The sequence below is a fragment of the Thamnophis sirtalis genome, unplaced genomic scaffold (genome assembly GCF_051295495.1).
Source record: "Thamnophis sirtalis isolate CommonGarterSnake01/CBP01778 unplaced genomic scaffold, rThaSir2_p1.2 scaffold_9, whole genome shotgun sequence".
Taxonomy (NCBI): Eukaryota; Metazoa; Chordata; class Lepidosauria; order Squamata; family Natricidae; genus Thamnophis; species Thamnophis sirtalis.
This window is the reverse complement of record NW_028261389.1, coordinates 6,001,880-6,027,651: the sequence shown is the minus strand read 5'-3', so window position 1 is coordinate 6,027,651 and position 25,772 is coordinate 6,001,880. Positions and strand designations below refer to the sequence as shown.

The following is a 25,772-nucleotide window of genomic DNA, read 5'->3' as shown; positions in this document are numbered from 1 at the left end:
GAGAGAGAGAGAGAGAGAGAGAGAGAGAGAGAGAGAGAAAACACATGGCCGGCAAGCCACTCCCACCAGGTCACATGGCCGGCAAGCCACTCCCACAAAGGAGGCCACACTCACAGAGTAGGTTCGAAAATTTTTTGAAACCCACCACTGGAGCAGCCCCTCAAATATTGGAACACTGCTATCAATACTCGTGATTTAGGATCCTGAGAATTTGAGGGACTGAGATGCGAAAGAGCTGGTCTCCCCCTCCCACCCCCGTCTGAAGTCAAACGCCAGATTTTACGGTTCAGCTGAACGAGAGGAATTTGGCGAGGAAGAATGTTATGGAAGAATCCATTGTGATGAGTTGATGACGGTTCTTTCTGAATTCAACTTTGGTGGAAAGAACCTTTCAACCTCTTTAGAAAACCTCCAGATGTTCTCGTTGGGGGATACGGAATAAGTCCTGATATTTCCAAACATGACACAATGCAATTTGAGAGGCATCTCTCTGGCTTCTTCAATCACACCTCCATCCAAAGACATAATGTAGGAGTATCGGTGGAGCAGTCTGGAATCAATCCAGAAAAAAAATATCAGTCGAGCTCTAGATTTCCATGGTCTTCAGCAAAAGACTATTGGAGAGCATTGTCAGCGTTCCAAGTATCATGTAGAATTAAACCAGAGTCCAAGGCAATACGATCCTTAAAGTTCCAATTTAATAAAGCAGACATCTTAGCACATCTGTGTTAATCCCAATTCTGGAAATGACATCAGAATTCCACCCAGTTAAAAGTTCATGATCTTGTCCCCACACCCACAATCCATCACATGGTCCAATCTTCTTCTTCCACGCTGGCGTCTCCACCCAGCTGCTTCCGGTCAGGTGTAACAGTGCGGAGACAAAGGATGACCTTGGCTTCTAGTAAAGAATGAAAACAATACATTCCACAATCCTACTCCAGTCTATTCCCCCCCTCCCATCAACTATACTAATGAAACAGCATAATGGAATAAGAGAAAGTGTGGCAGGCCAAAATTCTAAAAGGAATATAATTGCAGGCCTGACAGGCATTTTTTAACCCATCTCCTGGGTGAGACAGGAGGACAACTCCCTTGGAGATGCAAAACGTCCTTTTTATTATTAAAAACACCTTGCATGTTGAAAATTGAGGACAGAAATATCAGGAAAAGTCATTCCTGGCATCCAGCGTTTGCAAAGACCTGGCATGGCTCCTTGGAAGTGGCTCCAACAGAATAGAATTCTTTAGAATAGAATTATTATTTATTGGCCAAGTGTGGTTGGACACACAAGGAATTTGTCTTTGGTGCAAAGGCTCTCAGCGTACATAAAAAGAAAAAGAAAATTACATTCATCAAGAATCGTAAGGCACAACACTTGAGTGATAGTCATAGGATACTAAAGAAGCAGTCAAATCATAATAGGAAACAAACAATGTCAATCGTCATTTATACGATTTATTTTGGAGGTTTCCAAAAATAAACCGGACGACCGTTTGACCAGGATGCTGGGGCCCGTTTTTGGTCCCAGAAGGCTTCAGGAATGCCCAAAACTGAGCATGGGGAGCACGCGGACATGCACGAGGGAGCATGGGGGAGGGTCATGTGTGCATGCGCAGAGGCTCGGGGGAACACGGGAAGGCGCACGTGCTTGCGAGGGGGTGAGGCACACGGGGGGGCATTGCATTATGGATTGCGGGTGCACGCTTTCGGCACTTGAGGGGGGAAAAAACGTTAGCCATCCCTGATGTAAGGTCTGTGTCAGATCCTCTCCATTAGATAATTAGGAAAGAAGACCACGAGACTCCATGAGTAGAAATCAAGTGTACTTTTACTAACTATAAATGATTAAAGGCATAGCGAAGCGAAGTCTGATTATTTAGGCGCGAAAGCGATGGATATATAGAATAGCCCATTCCCCTCCCCTTGGCATCACAGTTACAGTCCAATCATAATTCTCTCAAGTGTCAGGTGTGAGATAACTTCAAAAGGCATCACGAAGATGGAATGTCGGTGCCGTTAGTCCTGGCGGGAATCTCCTACGCATGCGTAGTCCGACAGGCAGCTGAGCTCCAGAAACTTCCTCCAGCACAATGCGTAACCCCTCCCAAATACCATGCCCACCCTCCCCGTTTCATGGCAGCCGAAGCAACAACAAAGCAGAGGCTGACAGTCTGTTACCTTGAGCAGGGGGTTGGACTAGAAGACTTCCGCGGGCCAGTGGTTTGGCGGCCTCGGTGGCCGGAATCAGCAGCGACCCAGGCCTGCCACGCCCCCAACCGGTTCTTGTTTTTCGCTTCCGCACACGTGCAGAACAATTTTTATTGCACTGCGCATGCGCGCACGGCGCACATCAGGAGCAAACTGGCTGTAGTGCCTACCGGAACTCACCCCTGCCGATGTCCCTTCCAGCCCTGTGAGATTCTATGAGTTGTAAATCAGTGGTGGGTTCTGGAACCTGTTCCAACTGGTCAAAGTGGGCCCGGCGTCGCCCACATTGACGCATGTAGCGCACGCATGCATCGCACCTGCCTACGATACCTCCACAAGCCTCCGCGACGCTCCGACTGCTTGGTGGAGCGTCGCGCAGGTGCCGTACAAGTCATGCGTGTGCAGGGAAGCACCAAAGGCTTAAAGGACAGGTAAGGAGCTCAGGCGGGCGGGCCCTCCGGAGCACTGTACTGGAATGGTATCCGGTGCTCCGGGCAGTACGGGGCGTACCACCTGCAACCCACCACTGGTCTAAGTTCTAAACGAATGCATGATAAATCCAACCTCCAGCTAGTCCAAAAAGCAGATGGGTGGGGCGCTTTGCATTAAATGCCTTCGAAGCCCCCCTTCCCCCCTCCCAATCTCCTCCTTTTCCAAATAAATTGCTTCCTTTTCTTTCTTCGTTTTGTTTTTCTTTCACGCTCCTAATCTTCTTCCATCTGGCACGGAAAAATCCTTGGAGGGGAACAACGGGTTAGCCAACTGAAAAATAAAATAAAAACAACAACCGCCAACAACCGCAAAAGCTTTCAGAGGCTCCCAGCTGTTCAGCTAAGCCTTTCCAGATGTGGGTTCTGACTTGCACCGAAGCTGCGTCCCTTCGCGAGAGGGGGAGGCACCCACCTGCAGCTGCCCGTGGGTTGCCTCTGTAGGAACAGCTATGCTATGGCATGCAAGTTCTCCAACGAAGCCAAACCAAGGAACAGGCCAGCCTCAACGTAACATCCGGACGGAGGATTCTGAGGATGTGAAGGCCAGCCCTGCGGAACGAAGACGGGGCTGATGACAGCCGGCCCTTCCTTCTCCCCAAAAAAGATTTTAGTGGGCTAAAAACAAAAAAAGCAAAAAAAATGAAGGCCAAAGCAGAAAAATTAACTGTTATCAGCGGTTAGATAATAGAAGTAGAAATTAGCAGATAAAAGATTATTACTATGTACAAGTAAACGATGAAAGATGATTATGTATAAGTAAAGAATATATTGTGATTGATTATTATGTATAAGTAAAGAATATATTGTGATTGATTATTATGTATAAGTAAAGAATATATTGTGATTGATGATTATGTATAAGTAAAGAATATATTATGATTGATGATTATGTATAAGTAAAGAATATATTGTGATTGATTATTATGTATAAGTAAAGAATATATTGTGATTGATTATTATGTATAAGTAAAGAATATATTATTATGATTTTCATTGTTATCACCATTAGCGCATTACTACGTACGTGTGTGTGTGTGTGTGTGTGTGTGTGTGTGTGTGAGAGAGAGAGAGAGAGAGAGAGAGAGAGAAAGAGAGAAAGAGAGAAAGAGAGAGAGTGTGTGTGAGTTCCAGCATAACTCTGGAACGCCTTGAGCAATTTCAACCAAACTTGGTACACACAGTTGACTTACTCTCTGGAAACAAATACTGGGGGGGGGAGGGGGTAAGACACCTCTAACACCCCCCCAGGGTGTGTGTTCTGATAAGATACAGCCTGTTGTGCCTTAAAATGGTTTCTACTGTACTGCTCTAAAATGGCCTTCTACTGTGCAGCGCAGTGGAGTTGCTGTGGTAACGGCTTCACAGTACTCCTTCCCTCTGGTAAGGGGGAAAATCCAACATAGAAATTACGTTTGGTCTGGACATTTTCCCCCTAGTAAATAAATACCCGGGCAACACCGGGTTAGTGGTGAGTTTGCCTCACTTAAGACCTTTTTGGACCCAGTTGTTTTAAGCGAATCGTTGCAGTTGTTAAGTGACTCATTCGGTCGTTAAGCGAATCTGGCTTCCCCCCCCTTCCTCCCTACTGTAAATTGAGCCTGGAATTGCAGTTGTAAGGTGTGCCGGTCGTTAACTGGATCGTTAACTGGATATAGTTGCACCCATTTTTAAAGCCTTAGGCCAACGTGGCGGTCGTTAAGCAAATCCATTGTCCAGGTGGACATTAAGTCATTTAGTGACCAGTCATAAGTTGAGGACTACCTATAGGCCAACAGCGCGGAGTTGCGCCCCCAACTTTTATAAATTCACCAATAATCACAGCCTAAATGTTCAAGAATGGCTTTTAAGAAATGCTTCGGCCCGTTAGGAATTTATTAAATGTTTTTAGATGCCGTACAAATTCCCAGCGTCGAGTTGCAAGAGAGACAAATGCGGTTCTTCCCTGGGAATTTAGCAACCTAACAAAAACTTGAGCTAGAATAGAATTCAGACAATCCACAAATCTGGAAGGATTTATTTTCTCATTTGTTTCTGTCCAGGATTGCTCCGTGGAGGAAAGAGAGAAAGGAGGAACAGCAGCTTCAAATTGGAAAATGTTGTGTGGGGGGGAGAAAAGATGGATTTGTCCTCTGAGAATACGCAAAGTATTTTTAGCCAGTTCCATCTGCAGAGTGTTTATTAGTTGGGCTTAAGAGAAGGAGAAACCTATCCAGCAAATGATTTGAAGATCATTTAAGATTTTTTTTTAAAAGAACGCTGTGGTTTTTTTTCTCTTTTGTGCCGAAATGCAACCTATACCAGTGATGGCTAATGTTTTTTTTTCCCCTCAGGTGCCAGAAGCATGCATGCGCAACAGCGCATATTGCAATGTCCCCGTGTGCCCTGCCAAACTCTTCTTCAAAGCCTCCAGTGATGGAGCACCCACAACTTCTGGAGGCAAGTTGTTCCACTGGTTAATTGTCCTCAATCTCAGGATATTTCTCCTTAATTCTAGGTTGCTTCTCTCCTGGATTAGTTTCCACCCATTGCTTCTTGTCCTGCCCTCAGGTGCCTTGGAGAATAGCTTGACTCCCTCTTCTTTGTGGCATCCCCTGAGATATTGGAAGACTGCTATCATGTCACCCCTAGTCCTTCTTTTCATTAAACTAGACATACCCAGTTCCTGCATAACAATTGTCCATCTAGCCATGGTTCTTAAACTGTGTGACCCAATTACCTTGTTTCTTGATCTCAAATAATGCCAACTCTCCCCCGGCCCACCCACCCACCCAGGTACCCCCAGAGAGTTGCTTTGCACAAGTATCTCATCAGCAGCTCTCACAATGGTGGGTTTCAAAAAATTTTGGAACCTACTCTATGGGTGTGGCCTCCTTTATGGGAGTGGCTTGGCTTGCCAGCCATGTGACCTGGTGGGAGTGGCTTGCCGGCCATGTGTTTCCTTTCTCTCTCTCTCACACTCTCTCTCTTTCCTTCCTTTTGTCTCTCTGTCCCTCTTTTCTTTTTTTCTTTCATCTCTCTCTCACTATTTTTCTTTCTTCTTTCTTTCTTTCTTTTTCTTTCTTTCTTTCTTTCTTTCTTTCTTTCTTTCTTTCTTCCTTCCTTTCTTTCTCTTTCTCTCTCTCTCTCTGTGTCAGTCTGTGTGTGTGTGTGTGTGTGTGTCAGTGGTGGGTTTCAAAAGTTTTTGGAACCTCTTCTGTAGGTGTGGCCTGCTTTCCGGGTCCACTGGTGGAACCTCTTCTAACCGGTTCGGTAGATTTGACGAACCGGTTCTACCGAACAGGTGCAAACTGGTAGGAACCCACCTCTGAGCTCTCACAACGGGTTACTCACAAACCAGTCATTACAAATGATTCCACGGTACGCCAAATTACACCCACTCTTTAAAAAAAACTACTCTTGGGTGTGTTTGCTAAGCCTCGACACCGAGTTGATGGCCTATAATTGTGAGGCCTACTGTAGTTATGCTGGTATTTTGTTTATACATAATTCTGCAAGGGTGGGACCGCAAAATACAAACTAAGTAATAGGAAACGTAGACGCTAAAGTGCTCTGGGACTTTGGAACTCAAACAGACCAGCACCTGCCACGTAAGGCCCCCCCAGACTTAACAATTGATGATAACAAAGACCAAAAAAAAAAAATCTGGGATAGAGGATGCGGCAGAAACTGCAGAAGGGGGCTGCCCCAAAGAAGAGGGAGTCAAGCTATTCTCCAAAGCACCTGAAGGTGGGACAAGAAGCAATGGATGGAAACCAATCAAGGAGAGAAGCAACTTAGAACTGAGGAGGAATTTCCAATTCTCTATTCTACTCTATTCGAGGAAGGAAGGAAGGAAGGAAGGAAGGAAGGAAAGAAAGAAAGAAGAAAGAAAGAAAGAAAGAAAGAAAGAAAGAAAGAAAGAAAGAAAGAAAGAAAGAAAAGGGAGTCAAGCTATTCTCCAAAACACCTGAAGGCGGGACAAGAAGCAATGGATGGAAACCAATCAAGGAGAGAATCAACCTAGAACTAAGGAAAAATTTCCAATTCTCTATTCTACTCTATTCGAGGAAGGAAGGAAGGAAGGAAGGAAGGAAGGAAGGAAAGAAAGAAAGAAAGAAAGAAAGAAAGAAAGAAAGAAAGAAAGAAAGAAAGAAAGAAAGAAGAGGGAGTCAAGCTATTCTCCAAAGCACCTGAAGGCAGGACAAGAAGCAATGGATGGAAACCAATCAAGGAGAGAAGCAACCAGAAGTGGGTTACTCCTGGTTCGGCCAGGATCGGGAGAACAACCGGTGGCAGCGGCGGCTGGAGGCTCCGCCCATCCTCTTGAATGCATGCGCAGAAGCATTGCGCACGGGTGGGCGGGAGCGCGGCCGAACCTGTAGTAAAAAACCTGCTCCATGGAGGAAAGAGAGAAAGGAAGAACAGCAACTTCAAATTAAGCTTAAAACCTCCAAGTGGCCTCAACGACTGCAAAAGGACGCAAACGACCAGCTGTCTGCAAGGAGTATAAATCTTTCCATTCCCCACCGTCGAGTTAGAGCTGAAGAAGCTTCTTGGGTGAGAATCGAAACGTCTCCAAAAGAAAAAACAAGAAAGTCCAATTGCCTCCTGAAAAAAGCACCTTTGGGACAACAGTGACCAGGATGAATGAGAATCTTCATAGACATTTACTGTACAGTTTCTAAGGGGGGGGGGGTGTTTCTCTGCAAGGAGAAACTTCATGCAATTCCTCAGCCGTCCTTCACCCGAATGCTAAAACTATTTTAAATCTGTGTTGATTTCAAGTCCTCAACAAAAACTACACATTAACCTCCTTTTTTTAAAAAAAAAAAGAGAGAGAGAGAGAGAGAATCTGGGTAAAATCAATCTTTGCAAACACTTGCTCAAGCGGAAGCGGGGTAAAAAATTGCAGCAATTTGGACAGCCGCGAGGAAAGGGCCAGCAAATGACCATTTTTACACTGGATGGTGTAAAAGAAAAAGAATCATAGCTGAAAAGGTCACTTCCATTTAAAGAGAAAATATTTTGCTTGCTGCTTGGACGGACAGAGAGAGGAAGAGAGAGAGAGAGAGAGAGTATATTAGAGATTTATTACTCCCTTGAAGTACAAGAGAACAGAAGATGAATTAACTGGAGTCTCCCACTCTGGCAACCCTCCCAGCATGGTAGAGACTGGGATTTCTGTTTTCCCAACCCAACCTCGTGTAAGACTCTTGACGTGCTGGGTTTAAATCCTCCCTCAGCTGTGAAACACTTGTCTTGGTGGTTCACACAACATGTTGATCTCTAGAATTAGGCAAAAATAACAAGAGAAATAATGGGAGGTGGGGAAGAGAAATTTGGGGGAAGAGATAACCAAACAATTAATCGAAAAGCAATGGAAAAAAATTCAGAAGAAAAGATATAAGACATATAAAAAGAAGAAAAGAAAATTTAGGAATCGGAGATTAGCAGAATGGTATGAATTAGTGGAATGAAATGAAATACTGTAAACAAGGTAAATAGTATGCTCTATTTAGGATGTGCGTGAGCTATATTAATACTTCTAAATGTGTAAAGTAATTATGTTAAATGTTAATCATATAAAAATTGAATTTGAAGACGTATGTTGCTAACAGAAACTAGATGGAAAAGAAATGATAAGTTGATTTATTTCTAAAGAGAAGGGGAAAAAATGATATTGTTCATATATATTGAATATGAGAAGAAAAGTATACGGCTAAAATTGGAAATAATGGAAACGTAATGGAGAATGAATTATATGTTTGTGGAAATGTTAAAGGGGGAATCCAGACAACACTCTGTTCACAAAAGAATTTTTTTATTATGTAACAAAAATAAAATAAAAAACTTTTTATTAAAAAAAAAACATGTTGATCTCTACACCAGGGTTCACAAATCAATTTCTATGCTTCCATGACATGCCTTGCCATAATAAAATGGCTTGCTCCATTCAACGTGCTAAGACAGTGGTTCCCAAACTTGGCAACTTTAAGACTTGTGGACTTCAACTCCCAGAATTCTAGGAGTTGAAGTCCACAAGTCTTAAAGTTGCCAAGTTTGGGAACCACTGTGCTAAGATGATGCCTGAATTTCCATAACCCCCTGCAGCTGAATGCATCTAAATATTTCAACTACACTAATATGCTGGGCAGTGGTGGGTTTCAAAAATTGTTCGAACCTACTCTGTGGGTGTGGCCTCCTTTGTGGGAGTGGCTTGCCACCCATGTGACTGGATGGGAGTAGCTTGCCGCCCATGTGACCGGATATGAAATTATGAATTAGTACTTAGGTCGGTCCAAGTAGCTATTCAGAAACTCTGACATTGAAGCACGCAAGTCTTAAAGCTGTCAAGTTACAAGACCCTTGCACCCTAACCCTTTAGAAAAAAAAAACTAGGGGTCTTCAAACCTGACAGCTTTAAGACTTGTGGACTTCAACTCCCAGAATTCCTCCTCCAGTCACATTGGCTCAGGAACTCTGGCATTTGAAGCATGCAAGTCTTAAAGCTGTCAAGTTACAAGATCCTTTTGCACCCCTAGCCCTTTAGCAGTGGTGGGTTTCAACAATTTTTGGAACCTCTTCTGTAGGTGTGGCCTGCTTTCCGGGTCCACTGGTGGAACCTCTTCTAACCGGTCCGGTAGATTTGACGAACCGGTTCTACCGAACTGGTGCGAACTGGTAGGAACCCACCTCTGATGCTGGGTAAATGAAGCCACTGAGGAATGATCAATTCCAGCTCAACTCTGAACAATAGAGATGTCAAAAACTACGTATAAGGTTGGACAAAAGGCCTCAAATCTCAGATGACATGCCGGCTGGGGGTTTCTGGGAGTTGATGTCCAGACAGTGATCAAATTTGAAAAAAAAATATGTTGGTTTATCAAATCAAAGCTCCGCAATACCCCTTATGACCAGTAGATGGCAGAAAAGACATCCCTCTCTTCTAATGGTGGCTCAGAATCGGAATAGAGCGGGAAGGGATCTTGGAGGTCTTCTAGTCCAGCCCCCTGCTCAAGCAGGAGATACTATACCATTTCAGACAAGTGGTTGTTCAGTTTCTTCTTTAAAACCTCCAACATTAGGTCTTTCTCTTAATCGGTTCCTGGGGTTCAGTGGTGGGTTTCAAAAATTTTTCGAACCTACTCTGTGGGTGTGGCCTCCTTTGTGGGAGTGGCTTGCCGGCCATGTGTTGTCTCTCTCTCTCTTTCTCTCTCTCTCTCTCTCTTTCCTTTCTTTTGTCTCTCTGTCCCTTTTTCCTTTTTTTCTTTCATCTCTCTCTCACTTTTTCTTTCTTTTTTATTTATTTATTTCTTCTTTTCTTTCTCTTTCTCTCTCTTTCTCTCTCTCTTTCCTTCCTTTTGTCTCTCTGTCCCTTTTTCCTTTTGTTCTTTCACCTCTCTCTCACTTTTTCTGTCTTTTTTATTTCTTTCTTTCTTCCTTTCTTTCTCTTTCTTTCTCTGTGTGAGTCTGAGTGTGTTTGTCTTTGTGTTTGTGTCTGTGTGTGTGTGTGTGTGTGTGTGTGTCTGTGTGTGTGTCAGTGGTGGGTTTCAAAAATTTTTGGAACCTCTTCTGTAGATGTGGCCTGTTTTCCGGGTCCACTGGTGGGACCTCTTCTAACCGGTTCGATAGATTTGATGAACCGGTTCTACCGAACTGGTGCAAACTGGTAGGAACCCACCTCTGCTTGGGTTGTTTGAACACATTTGCCCAGGGGGGAGGGCATCTGCGTCCCCCCCTCCCACCCCCTGTGGCCAGGTGCTTCCTTCTCTCAAACCAAAGTCCCATTGAGAGCTACTTCAGTGGGAGTGGGAAGTCTCATCCTCTCGTTGCCCCTCCAAACAAATCCAGGAGCTCGCTGGGCCACCAAAACGTACAGTTGTGATGGAAATGTTTTGACATCCCCATGGCAACGCCTGCCCACCCTTGGCTCCCAGCAGAGGGAAGAAAAAGGCTTCCCACTGTTGAGCCGAACAGCAGCTCCCCCCCCCCCCCAATCCACCGCGGCTGGGAGATCGCAGAACGTTGGAGGGCTTGCTGAGTTCATGGTCTCCCAATGGAGAACTGTGGTCAGTCTAAGGACCATCTATTTTTGGAGAAGACTCCATTGCTTGGGGATGCCAAGAGAAGAGACTATTCGTAGACCTGGGATGAATTGTGGGGTGTCCTTGGCGTTCCCCGAGCTTGGCTGATTTCTTGCAGGTGTTTTATTACGCAAATAGGTAACACCCTCAGTGCAATTAGCACTGATGGTGTTACCTGGTTTGGTAATGAAATGTCTGCAAGAACTCAAGTTCAGAGAATATCAAGGAGTGTACAGTCTTCCTCTTCTTCCTCCTCCTCCTCCTCTTCCTCCTATCTCCATCCATCCATCCATCCCTTCTCCTCCTCCTTTTTCTCCTCCTCTTCCCTTTCTGCTTCCTCCTTTTCCTCCTCCAACCGCACTCTTTTCCAGCACTGATTACGTCACCTAGTTTGGTAATGAAACGTCTGCAAGAAATCAACCAAGCTTAGAAAACATCAAGGACCCCACATTCATCCTCTTCTTCCTCCTCCACCCATCCATCCACTCACCCACCCCATACATCCTTTCTTTTCTTCCTCCTCCTCCTCCTCTTCCTCCTCCAACTCCGCTCTTTTCTAGCACTGATGACGTTACCTAGTTTGGTAATGAAACATCTGCAAGAAATCAACCAAGCTCAGAAAACCGTGACCCGTCAAAAGCGCGGATGACAAAAGCGCGATCGACAAAATCACGCCTTTGACGTCATCACAGCGCGACGAAAAAGATCGAAAAATTCAAATAAAAATTAATAAAAATTAAATTAAAGCAAGCCGATTCACATAAAGGTAAGGGTTAGGTTTAGAGTTAGGGTTAGGGTTAGGTTAAGGGTTAGGGTTAGCTTTAGAGTGTTAGCGTTAGCGTTAGGGTTAGGTTAAGGGTTAGCGTTAGGTTTTTCGTTACTTTAACGGTTAGGTTTAGGGTTAGGTTTAGGGTTAGGTTAAGAGTTAGGTTTAGGGTTAGGTTTGGGGGGCTTAGGGTAAGGTTTTCGCTTTATTTTTACATTTTTTGAACTTTTTCGTCGCGCTGTGATGACGTCACAGCGCGCTTTTGTCGAGCGCGATTTTGTCCTACGCGCTTTTGTGGTGGAACCCAGAAAACATAAGGACCCCACAGTCATCCTCTTCCTCCTCCTCCTTCTCCTCCATCCATCCATCCCTTCTTTTCTTCCACCCCCATTTCAGCTTCCTTCTCCTCCTCCAACCCTGCTCTTTTCTAGAACTGATGACATTACCTAGTATGGTAATGAAACGTCTGCAAGAAAACGAGGAAGCTCAGAGAACATCAAGGACCCCACATTCATCCTCTTCCTCCTCCACCGCCCATCCATCCACCAACCCACTCCATACATCCTTCCTCCTCCCCCTCCCCCTCCTCCTCCTCCTCCTCCAACTCTGCTCTTTTCTAGCACTGATGACGTTACCTAGTTTGGTAATGAAACAGCTGCAAGAAATCAACCAAGCTCAGAAAACATAAGGACCCCCCGGTCATCCTCTTCCTCCTCCTCCTTCTCCTCCATCCATCCATCCATTCCTTTTCTTCCTCCTCCCCCTTCCTCTCCTCCTCCTCTTCCTGGCCTGATAGCCCATCAGTTGCCTTTTGCAACCAAAACACTGCAGTCCTAAATAGCTACAGGTTTTTAGTACCTGGACTTGAAAGACTAGGAAAGGTCCTGACATTCTGTGGCCCCTTTCTGGCCAATCCCCTTGGTCAGAATCTTTAAAGAAAATTTGGACCTCCAAAATTATCTCTATTTGGTAGGAGCTGCTGCCCCCTGGTGGGGCTTTACTAGACTACGAATCCTGAAATACAAAATACGAAAGAAGAAATAAAAAATGAAGAGAAGGGGGGGAAAAAAGCGATTATGCTTGATGACCTCTTCTGAAATTTAAAACGTTAAGAAATACTTAAAACAAACAAACCAACTGCATGGGCTCAACTTAAGCAGAATTGCTTGTTTCAAAATTCCAAATCTGGAAGGCTTCCAAATGGAAAATCGAAAGAGCAATTCAACAACAATTTAGCAACTGACCCCAAAATATTTACAAAGACATACAGGAAAGCTTTGCAAATTTTGATCGCGTGACCACGAGGATGCTGCAGTGGCTGTAAGTGTGGGTTTTTTTTTTCAGTGCTGTTGTAACTTTCAGCCCAAACAGTCACTATAAACAAATGGTTATAAGTTGAGGATTACTCATACAGTTTCTTAAATCAAAATTCCAGTAAATTTATGTACATGGAGACCACGTAAGAATTTGAAAACTCTTTTGCCTAGCCTTAGCAAGTCTTCATTTTTATTCTTTATTAATTGTGCAGTTTCTAGCCTGCACAATTACAGGCCTATCTATATATATAAAAGTGAAATACCTCTCATGCATCATCATGAAATCTCCAAAACCGTAAAGTCTACAAACTTGAAATTTGGCACATATGTTCCTCTTGGCTTCTAGGTGCTCGCTTAGAAGGAGTTTTCGAAATGAACATTGGAGCATTAGTATTTCTTAATAGTATTATTAACACGCCCTGATGCTAAGGAGTTAGAAGTTCTACTCCCCCTCCCCACCTGAAAAGAACTCTGTTCCAACTGCCACTTGGGCGTGGGCGTGGCCAGTGCTTGACTCATCCGGCCTACAGGCTAGGAGTTTAGACATTCTACTCCCCCTCCCCACCTGCAACAGAGTTCCATAATTAAAGAATTTCCTATCTTCCTTTGTTTGGTTTGATTTTTTTTTCAATTTTGTCCTTGCCATCTCTGAAGAGGCTAATAAGGGGCAAATTGGCAGCCGCAGGAGCAGCCTTGGCTTACCGTACTCTCCAAAGACAAGAGAGGGACATTGGCACCACACCACCATCCATGAGACCGTCTTCACCCCGAGCCAGATCAGCAACATTCCCAAAGTGGCATCCAGGATGAAGTTCATCAAATAACTGTGGCAGAACCAGGAGAGAAACAAGGGGAAACTTTAAGAGAGCCAATCTGGTCCAGTGGTGAAATACAAGGCTAGAAATCAGGGGGCTGAGAGTTCTAGTCCTGCCTTAGCCATAAAAGCCAGTTGGGTGACTTTGGACCAATCACTAGGAGACTGTGAGTTCTAGTCCTACCTTAGGCATGAAAGCCAGCTGGGTGAACTCTCGGCCCATCACCAGGAGATTGTGAGTTCTAGTCCTACCTTAGGCATGAAAGCCAGCTGGGTGAACTCTCGGCCCATCACCAGGAGACTGGGAGTTCTAGTCCTGCCTTAGGCATGAAAGCCAGCCAGGTGACTTTGGACCAATCACTAGGAGACTGTGAGTTCTACTCCTACCTTAGGCATGAAAGCCAGCTGGGTGACTCTCGGCCCATCACCAGGAGACTGTGAGTTCTAGTCCTACCTTAGATATAAAAGCCAGCCGGGTGACCATGGGCCAATCACCAGGAGACTGTGAGTTCTAGTCCCACTTTAGCCATGAAAGCCAGCTGGGTGACCATGGGCCAATCACCAGGAGACTGTGAGTTCTAGTCCCACTTTAGCCCTGAAAGCCAGCTGAGTGACCATGGGCCAATTACCAGGAGACTGTGAGTTCTAGTCCCACTTTAGCCATGAAAGCCAGCTGGGTGACCATGGGCCAATCACCAGGAGACTGTGAGTTCTAGTCCTGCATTAAGCATAAAACCCAGTGATTTTGGCCCATCACCAGGAGACTGTGAGTTCTAGTCCCATCAGGCATAAAAGCCAGCTGGATGACTCTGGGTCCATCACCCACTGGAGACTGTGAGTTCTAGTCTCCAATTAAGCATGAAAGCTGGCTGGGTGATTTTGGGGGCCATCACCAGGAGACGGTGAGTTCTAGTCCTACCTTAGGCATAAAAGCCAGCTGGATAACTCTGGGCCCAATTACTAGGAGACTGTGAGTTCTATCCCCACTATAAAGATGGAAGATGGCTGGGTGACTTTGGGCTGGTCTCCCTCTCTTTCATCCCAACCCACCTCACAGGGTGATTGTTGTGGGCAAAATCGGAAGAAAAAGGAGCATTGGGCCTCTTATTCACTTATCTTTATTTATCAAAATAATAATAAAGGCAAGATATAGCTTCGTAAATAAAAACATGAAATAAATATGTGAACTCAGCCACTTTGGGCTGTATCTATGGAGTGCTTTATAAATCCAATCCATGCAAAGGAGGAAGCGGATTATGGATTCTCGTTCGTTACAAAGCCATGGAGTGTATATACCACAGTTCCCCCATTTAGATGCAAAAACTAACCATGATTTGCTGCAAACCAGGAATCTAGGGAAATAGAACAGGTCTAAAGGCACAACTCCTGGGAGTCCCTTGGACTGCAAGGCAATCCAACCGGTCAGTCCTAGAGGAGATCAACCCTGACTGCTCTTTAGAAGGCCGGATCCTGAAGAGGAAACTCAAATGCTTTGGCCACCTAATGAGAAGGAAGGACTCCCTGGAGAAGAGCCTCTTGCTGGGAACGATTGAGGACAAAAGAAGAAGGGGACGAGAGAGAATGAGGGGGCTGGATGGAGTCACCGAAGCAGAAGGTGTGAGCTTGAATGGACTTCAGGGGATGGTAGAGGACAGGAAGGCCTGGAGGAAGGTTGTCCATGGGGCTGCGATGGGTTGGACACGACTTCTCAACTAACAACAAACGGCACAACTCTTTATACCCAAAAGCCAAACTCACAGAGAACACGGATCGTTTTCCGTCAGGTCAGATAAGAAGACGTTGGCAAAGTGGATGAAGACAGCTCCGAGGGCTTGCTTGGAGGTGTCATAAAACCTTGAAAGAATTTGGATTCAAGAGACAAGCGTGCTTTAAAGGCTTGGGAGAGGATTTTAATTAATCAAACAGAACAGGAAAGGAAAAGTACAAGTCGTCCTCCGACTTACGACCACAACTGAGCCCAACATTTCTGTTGCTAAGTGAAACATTTGTTAAGCGAGCTTTGCCCCATTGTACGAGTTTTCTTGCCACCACCGCTAAGTGAATCGCTGCGGTGGAGAAGTTAGTAAACCTGGTTGTTAAGTGAATCCGGCTTCCCCATTGACTTTGCTCGTCAGAAGGTTGCAATAGGGGATCAATATCTATCCATCCATCCATCCATCCATCCAGTATCTATCTATCCATCCATTATCCATCTACCCATCCACCTATCTATCTATCTATCTATCTATCTATCTATCTATCTATCTATCTATCTATCATCTATCTATCTATCTATCTATCTATCTATCTATCTATCATCTATCTATCTATCTATCTATCTATCTATCCATCCATCCATCTATCATCTATCTATCTATTTATCCATCCATCCATCCATCCATCCATCCATCATCTATCCATCCATCTATATCTATATCTATATCATCTACATCTATATCTATATCTATATTTCTCTATCCATCCATCATCTATCCATCCATGTATCCATTATCCATCTACCCATCCACCAATCTATCTATCCATCCATCCATCCATCATCTATCCATCCATCCATCATCATCTATCTATCTTTCTATCCATCCATATCTATATCTATCTATCTATCCATCCATCCAACCATCCAACCATCATCATCTATCTATCTTTCTATCCATCCATATCTATATCTATCTATCTATCCACCCATCCATCCATCATCTATCCATCCATGTATCCATTATCCATCTACCCATCCACCAATCTATCTATCTATCTATCTATCTATCTATCTATCTATCTATCTATCTATCCATCATCTATCTATCTATCTATCTATCTATCTATCTATCTATCTATCTATCTATCTATCCATCCATATCTATATCTATCTATTCATCCATCCATTATCCATCTACCCATCCACCAATCTATCTATCCATCCATCATCATCTATCTTTCTATCCATCCATATCTATATCTATCTATCCATCCATCCACCCATCCACACATATATCTTACCATATTCTCCAAGATCGCCTCTCTTCTTTGGGCTCCTTAAATCGTTTGACTGTGAAAAGAAAATATTTTTTTATTTTTATTTTTTGAAAATATGATAAATGGAAAAATATATTTAACAAAACCATCTGGCTGGATGAGCCTTAAATATGTTGCATTCAGTCTGTTAAACTGGATGTTCCTTACTTAGATCTTATGACCTTCCCGAGACCCAGGGTTCGACATGAATAATCTTCCACTCTCCTGCCCACCTAGCAGTTCAAAAAGCATGCAAATGCAAGTAGATAAATAGGTACCACTTTGGTGGGAAGGTAACTGTGTCATGTGAGTCTGGCCACATGACCACGGAAAATGTCTTGGCTCCCTTAGTCAAGAAACAGATGAGTCAGAAATGATTGGACAGGCTACCTTTTTAATCTCCATTCTAAGTTGAGTTACCCAATAATTGGACCTAATTAAACAATGTTTTTGTAGCGGCGGTTAAGCAAATCAATATATTCCTAACTACATTCTTTTTCTAAGAAACCAGCCGAAAAAGGCGGACATTGGCCCCCCAAAAAGGCATAAATTGCGATCACATGACCCAGAACACTATAACTATTGGCCAGTGCCGAACCAATTGCATCTGGGTGTGACCCCTAAAACTTACACAGTAAACCTCCAAATAAACAGTCCATTTCTGGCTTCCGGAGAGCCTCCGGGGGCCGGGGCATGCCGTTTTCACCCTCCTCAGGCTTCAGGAAAACCTCCGAAGCCTGGGGAGGGTGAAAAACGGGCCTACCGAAAGTTCAAAAACGGGCTGTTTCCGGCTTCTGGAGAGCTTTTGTGGGGCTGGGGGAGGCTGTTTTTGCCGGTTCCACCACAAAACCGCGGACGACAAAATCGCGCTCGACGAAAGCGCGTACGTGACGTCATCACAGCGCGACGAAAACATCGCGCTGTGATCGATAAATGTAAAAATAAAGCAAAAACCTTACCCTAACCCCCCCAAACCTAACCCTAAACCTAACCCTAAACCTAACCCTAAACCTAACCCTAAATCTAACCCTAAACCTAACCCTTAACCTAACCCTAAACCTAATGCTAACCCTTAACCTAACGCTAAACGTAACTCTAACGCTCTAAACCTAACCCTAACCCTTAACCTAACCCTAACCCTAATCCTAACCCTAATCCTTACCTTTATGTGAATCGGCTTGCTTTAATTTTATTTTTATTTCATTTTTTAATTTTTTTTGTCGCGCTGTGATGACGTCAAATGCGCGCTTTTGTCGAGCGCGCTTTTGTGGACCGCGGTTTTGACGGGTCACGGTTTTTGCCTTCCCCAGGCTTCTGAAGGGTGAGGGAGGTTGTGCGTGCATGCGTGGGGGGGTGCATGGGGGGTATTGAGTTATGGGTGCGGGCACGCTCATGCTCACTATCGTGCATGCCTGCGTATTTTTGGCCCCCGAGCCAAAAAAGGTTAGCCATCCCTGCCCGATAGCAGTGTCCAGAAGGGAGAAGTGGAAACCGTTCACGTCCAGGACGTTGAGGGGGGGGGGTGTCTGTGGATATTTTCTGCAGCATATACGGGCCCTCAATGGGAAGGCAGGCTGGTTGCAGTCGGTCCTATTTGGAAGCAGGTTTGAAAATTAAATGTAAAAAAAAAAAAAAAAAGATTGCAGCTCTCGTGGGTATTTGAGGTTTCCGCCCAGCCACTTTGCTCAAAACGCAGAGTGAAGAATGCTACCCTGTTTTCACCCCCGAAAATAAGGCCTCCCTGGATAATAAGACCAATCGGGGCTTTCGAGCCCATGCACTAAAATAAGCCCTCCCTCCCACGCTCGCCGTCTCCTGCACCTCAAAAATAAGAAGACCCCCCTGAAAATACACCGTGTACGGGCTCTGGGAAGTCGGGGGGGGGGGAAGGGAGTGGGGTCTTAGGGGGGAGGGGGGAAATATAGTATGTGCTAGATTTTAAAGTAACACGATTGCACTTGTATACTGTTGCTCTTTAATTCTAGTGTAAAAATAGGACAAGCTGAATATATTGATAGATAGTACAAATACAGCGAAGGGAGGAGTAGAGAGAAAGAAGAAAGAGGGGTAGAGAGGGTGGGAGAGAGGATTGGAGGGAGGGTGAGAAGGAAGGGAGGGAGTGTACTGGGAGAGAGGAGTGATAAAGGGGGAGGGGAAGTAGGGTAGAGGGGAATGTTGGAGGGAAGAAGGAAAGTTGGAGGGGGGCGAAAGAAAGGGTGTATGGAGGGTCGAAGTGGTACATTGGGTTTGTATTTTGGGGGGTATTGTTGACAAGAGGGATGGCTGTGTTTATTGTTTAATGTTATATGGCCCCGGTTATGCACAGTATATATGTGACTGTACGAAATGAAATGGAAAATAAAACACATTTACAAAATAAAAAAATAAAAAAGAAGACCCCCGTGAAAATAAGGCCAAGCGCTTATTTCAGAGGTCAAAAGAGCCGAGGTGGCGCAGTGGTTAGGGTGCAGTACTGCAGGCTACTTCAGCTGACTGCTATCTGCAGTTCAGCGGTTCAAATCTCACCGGCTCAGGGTTGACTCAGCCTTCCATCCTTCCGAGGTGGGTGAAATGAGGACCCAGACTGTTGGGGGCGATATGCTGACTCTGTAAACCGCTTAGAGAGGGCTGAAAGCCCTATGAAGCGGTATATAAGTCTAACTGATATATTGCTATTGCTATAATAAGTCCCTGTCTTATTTTCGGGGAAACACGGTAATTCTGGTGTCCAGTTCATAGACTTTCTGGACCTCTCTGATAAGTCACTGTGTGGGAACAAGATGCTACGCCAGATACATCTTTTGGTGCCCAGCAAGGCTGCTGTTTAGCATCCTCACCACGCCAAAGGGCCCTAAACTTTATTTTGTTGGGAAAAACCCCCCAGGGGAGGGAAGGGCGCTAAAAAGTTCCAGACATGTAGCAGGCCGCAGGGCTTCTTCAACCCAGCCCCAGGGACCACATTCCCCCCCCCCTCTCGTCTCCCACTCCCATTCAGCTCAGCTTCTCCAGATGGCCAAGTGGGTGAAACAATGGCTAAAGACGCCGGAGCAGCTGCGCCACAGAAAAGCCGCCAGCCGGCACACAGCCTCACATTGCCAAAGCCGAGATGCCAAATCTGGCAGGGAGGCCTAGGAAAGGAAGGCCGGGCCGACACGATGTGGCAGGGGGGGGGGGGGAGAGAAAAAGTTTGTGGCTTTGGAGTTTTCACTACCTTTGGCCCAATAAGAGGCAAAGATCCCGGACCGTCTTTGCCACAGAAAAGCCACATTTGATCTCTTAAAACCTTCCATAAAACAATAAATGGAAGCCCTAAAATTGTACACTGCCCGGAGTGCCAGAGTGAGGGAGATGAGCAGTTCTTAAGTATGATAAAGAGAGAGAGAGATTCATGGATGGATGGGCGGATGGATGGATGGAGAGAGATGTAGTTAAATAATTGAAGATAGATTAAAGATAGAACGAGATACGTGACAGATAGATAGAGATAGCAATGGATGGATGGATGGATGGATGGATGGATGGATGGATGGATGGATGGATAGGTGGATGGATAGATAGATAGTGATAGATGGATAGAGATAGATAGATACATAGATAGATAGATAGATAGATAGATAGATAGATAGATATAGATGATAGATAAATGATAGATAGATGATAGATAGATGATAGATAGATAGACAGACAGACACACACACACACACACAGACAGTCTGACATACAAAGATATGGATGATTGATGGATGGATGGATGGATGGATGGATGGACGGATAGAGATGTAGATAAATAACTGAAGGTAGATAAAGAGAACTAGAAATGTAACAGATAGACCGAGATAGCGATGGATGGTTGGATGGATGGGGGGTGGATGGATGGATGGATGGATGGATGGAGATAGATAGACTGATAGAGATAGATAGACGGATAGAGATAGACAGACAGACAGACAGACAGACAGACACATAGACATGGATAATGGATGGATGGATGGCAAATGGATGGATGGATAGATGGATAGATGGATGGATAGATAGATAGAGATAGATGGATAGAGACAGACAGACAGACAGATAGATGGATGGAAGGGTGGATGGAGGGAGAGGGAGGGAGGGAGGGAGGGAGGGAGAGAGAGAGAGAGGGGGGGGGGGGTAGATAGAACCAAAAAGACAAGATTCAGTTTAAACAATCAAGCTTCTAGATCTCAAGATTATAGAAAGAAGAATAACTCAAATTTCAAAAGTTTCTATTATGCTAGGAGTATTACAGGATTGGGGAGCAGTACTCATTCGAAATCTGAGATTATTTTGATTATTTTTACATTCCTTGCTTTAAAGCGGGATTTTTTTTTAAAAAAAGAAACTGTTCAAAAGCAACCAATGAAACCAAATGGATTTCATTCGAACCCCATACACAGAATAAGAGTAACCGCCATCAATTAAAGGCCCAGGATGAGGTCAAGTTTTCCCCGAAAATTGATTGATTGGCGGCAGACCAAAGCGAGTAGCAGTGAGGATTGGTGAAAGTTTATAGAAAAAGAAAAGAAAGGATTTTCTCAGATATATCAAAGGAACCAGCACATTTTGCCTACCGAGTTCCACCTAACCCACTGACTGCCCATCATTTCTCTACACAAAGTGGCCTTCTGGTGTCACTCTGTTCATGTTCTCCATCTCAGAAATTTGGAAAGATCTTTGGTTATCGGAAGCAAGGCAAATACTGTGCCTGGAAGACAAGCGGAGGAGAAGAAAGCAGAGAAAGGAAGGAAGTTGGGAGAGAGAGAGAGAGAGAGAAGGTGGGAGAGAGAGGAGAGAGAGAGAGAGAAGAGAGAGGGGGGAGAGGAAGAGGGAGAGATGAGAGAGAGAGAGATGAAAAAAGGAGAAAGGGAAGGAAAGAAGCGAGAAAGACCAGAAAGAAGAAAAGGATAAGGGGCAGAGAAAAAGGGAGAAAAAGAAACAGAAAGGGAAAAGCAGAAGTGAAAAAAACAAAGAGAAAACAGAGGGAGAAAAGAAAGTGAGGAAGGGAAGGGAAGAAGATAGAAAGACAGGAAGGAAGGAATCGGGAAATGAGCCAGGAAGGAGAAAGGAAAGGGAAGAAGTGAGAAAGACAGGAGGGGGAAAAAGAGAAAGGAAGGGAAGGAGAAAGGAGCAAAGAAATGGGGGAAAAGAAACAAGAAAGAAACAAGGAAAGCAGAGAAAAAGGCAGGACAGAGAAAGAAGGAAGGGGAAAGGTGGGGGGGACGGGACGGGGCAGAATAAGAGAGAAACCAGAAAGAAAAGAGAAAGAAGCTCAAAGTAAAAGGAAAGAAGCAAGGAGAAAGGAGCAGAGAGAAAAACGCGAGAAGCAAGAAAGGGAAGGAGGGAAAAGAGAGGGAAAAGAAAAAGCAAAGCCACTCACGCATCAGCGTGCTGAAGGCGACCAAGGCCAGCAGCGCCTGGACAAAGACCCCGAAGCGGTCAAGCAGCGCCCCGGAGCCGCAGCCCTGCGGGCGGATCCTGACGCGCGTCAAGTTGGGCGCCGGGAGCTCGTCGGAAAGCAGCGCCATCCCGGAGCGAAGGCGAGCCCGAAGCGGCGCGGCAGCAACAGCGGACGCCGCGATGCTCCCTTCCCGGGAGGCTCAAAGTAGCCAGAGACGCTTCCTCGGGGAGGGGCTAATATCGCTCCCCCGGGGGAGGGCGCGGCTCGGAGGGAGGCCGCCCCGCGCAGCAGGACTTGGGGCTTGGAGGATTGCGGGGTCCCCCCCCTCCACCGGATGGCGGGGTGGGGGGGGGGGCGCCAGGAGGTCCCAGCTGCTTTCAAGGCAAGCCACGAAAGTTGGCTTGTTCTTCCCCACGACAGAATCAGAATAGAGCCGGAAGGGACCTTGGAGGTCGTCTAGTCCAGCCCCCTGATCAAGCAGGAGATTCTACACCATTTCAGGCAAGTGACTGTCCAGTCTCTTCTTAAAAACCTTCAGCGGTGAAGCCCCCACCACTTCTGGTGGCAAGTTGTTCCACTGGTTCATTGCCCTCACTCTTAGGACGTTTCTCCTTAATTCCAAGTTGCTTCTCTCCTTGGTTAGCTTCCATCCGTTGTTTCTTATTTTTTATTAATAAAGTTTTTTATTTTATTTTCATACCTCTCATTGCATGAATGGTTTGATTCCTGGGTGTCAGTCATACAATTCAATACCAATAAACATGACAGTATTATTCCTAGTAATTATATTTCATTTTCATGTTTAGTTTTACTAACACGTAATTTCTACTATCATCTTTCAATTCTAAACCTTCTCATAGTTCTACCATACACTGTGTCATCTTAACATCTGTTTTTGCCATTTTCCCCTTCTTATTTCTACCTCTATTTTAGCCCTTCCTTTTTTCCCCCTTCCCCTATCATTCTAATATTTAAAGACGTCATCCTTCCTTTTTTTCATTATCCAATATTTCAATATGCACTTCTAGCATAAATCATGTTACGTGTAACAACTGTGACTGGAATTGTATTTGCACAAAATTGGAAAGCTGAAGAAATCCTTAAAGATGAAAAGGTGATTAAGAAAATATTAGATTGTGCAGAAAATGAGTAGATTTACACCAGCAATTAAAGGAAAGACGAATCTGATTGTAATATAAAATAACACACAGACAGACAGACAGACATCTGCTATTGTATTGTATTGTATTATAGCTTACCACCGAATTCTTTATATACACCTATTCTTATTTTAACATTACAACTCAATATATCTTCTGTTATAACATTTCTCTTCCTAAATTAATTTTATATTTTTATCCATATTCATTTTTATCATTGGTTAGAAAATGAATATGGATAAAAATATTAAATTAAATAATTTAGGAAGAGAAATGTTATAACAGGAGATATGTTAAGTTGTAATGTTAAAATAAGAATAGATGTATATAAAGAATTTGGTGGTAAGCTATTATACAATACAATACAATAGCAGATTTGGAAGGAACCTTGGAGGTCTTCTAGTCCAACCCCCTGCCTAGGCAGGAAACCCGATACTCTTCCAGACAAATGGCTATCCAACATCTTCTTAAAAACTTCCAGTGTTGGAGCATCCACAACTTCTGAAGGCAAGTCGTTCCACTGATTAATTGTTGGAACTATAACTATTATGACACAAAAAAAATTATATTCAGATGACACAACTGATTAATGAATTGTTTGAAAGGGGAAAAAAATAAAAAAAAAACTTTTACAAAAAAAGGAATATAAGTTGACCCCCCTCCTCTTTGTGGCAGCTCCTCAAATACTGGTATCATGTCCCGACTAGTCCGTCTTTTCTCTAGACCAGGGTGTCAAACCAAGGGCCAGGTCCGGCGTGCGGGGTGCTTAGATCTGGTCCGCAGGGCCGCCCCGGAAACAGCGATGGACCAGCCCCCGCGGTGCCTCTGCCAGCAAAAATGGAGTTTGCAAGACCCTTCCGAGCTCCGTTTCCGCTGGCAGAGGGTTTGCAGGAGACCGTTCCAGGCGAAAACGGAGCGCGGGAGTCTGTTTTCAAGGGCAGAGTATTCAGGCCGCTACAGGCGCACTCCCCACCCCTGACATGAGTGATGTCATGCTGGCCACACCCACCCTAGCCACCATTGGTGGGTTTCAAAAATTGTTGGAACCTACTCTGTGGGTGTGGCCTCCTTTGTGGGAGTGGTTTGCCACCCATGTGACTGGATGGGAGTGGCTTGCTGCCCATGTGACCGGATGGGAGTGGCTTGCCGCCCATGTGACCAGATATGAAATTATGAATTAGTATTTAGTTCGGTCCAAGTAGCTATTCAGAAGTTAGTGGTTAGAAGCAAGCATAAAGCAAGATATGGAATTAAAACCAGAAATATTTTGTTGGCTGTTTGAAAGGGAGTATAATATATATTTAATTTTACACATGTTAGCAGCTGCTGGAATTGTGTTTGCACAACAGTGGAAAAACAGAGATATGTAAATGAATAAATATTACAATGTGCAGGAATAAATAAATTGACAATTAAAATCAAGAAGGCTTTGAATACTTTTTCACATGGGATTGCTTTTAGCAATTGCCAACTAAGGGAAACAGAAATTAGAAATCCAAAAGTATGAAAGAAAACACTAATTACGCAAGGAAAGGTCCCTAAAATGTATAAGGAAATATTACTAGATCATTATTAATGCGTAGATAACTGCGGGACATTACACACCCACCAGTGGTGGGTTTCAAAAATTTTTGGAACCTCTTCTATAGGTGTGGCCTGCTTTCCGGGTCCACCGGTGGAACCTCTTCTAACTGGTTCGGTAGATTTGACGAACCGGTTCTACCGAATAGGTGCGAACTGGTAGGAACCCACCTCTGCTAGCCACCCTCCCCAGATCAGATGCGGCCCTCGAGGCAATCGAGTTTAACACCCCTGCTCTAGACTAGGCAAAGCAAAATCCTGCAACCGTTCTTCATGTGTTTTAGCCTCCAGGCCTCTATAATCAGTTGCTTTTCTTTATACAGCTTTATACATGATCAAATGGGCCACTGACCGAATCATGGTTTATTAGGGAACTATCTGGGTTGGATTTGCTGCAAAGGCTGGTTCGCAATGCGCGGGACTGGTTTGGGGAAAGGGGGGGGGTTCTGTCCCCACCCCCAATTTGGATTTGAATTTGGGGGTTTCTGTCCCCACCCCCAATTTGGATTTGAATTTGGGGCCCCAGGGCTGCAGAGTCTTGCGTGCTGCAAAACGCAAAGAGAATAAAAAGAGAAATTCAGTCCCCATAGACTGCATAATTGATTGGCGGATCAGTTTCTGATGGCTCAAGAGTTTTTCCAGATGTGCTGGGGAGTAGAAACAGGAGGATGTCCCGGTAAACCACTGATGGATCCTCCATATGGAGAGGAAATATATCACTGGGCCTGAAAAGGGGGATTACGTTATCCCAAGAGAGCAGGGTTTTCCAAAGTTGGCCACTTTTAAGACTTGTGGACTTCAACTCCCAGAATTCCCCAGCCAGGCCCAAGTCAAAAAGTTGGCAAGTTTGGAGACAGCTGCAGTAGGGTTTACTAGCCGTTTGGATAAGGATGGGTCCTTGGCGCTCCCCCAGCTTAATTG

General features: G+C 44.7%; 1 protein-coding gene across 1 annotated transcript in view; it reads right to left on the bottom strand.

Annotated features, from left to right (window-relative positions):
* LOC148044026 (store-operated calcium entry regulator STIMATE-like) overlaps positions 1 to 22,237 on the bottom strand; it is a 32,903-nt gene extending 10,666 nt beyond the window's left edge. The window contains 4 exon segments of the mRNA XM_087722527.1: positions 13,550 to 13,671; positions 15,420 to 15,515; positions 16,680 to 16,728; positions 22,090 to 22,237. Of these exon segments, the coding sequence (XP_087578653.1) occupies positions 13,550 to 13,671; positions 15,420 to 15,515; positions 16,680 to 16,728; positions 22,090 to 22,237 (415 nt within the window).
* Positions 22,238 to 25,772: the final 3,535 nt, after the last annotated feature.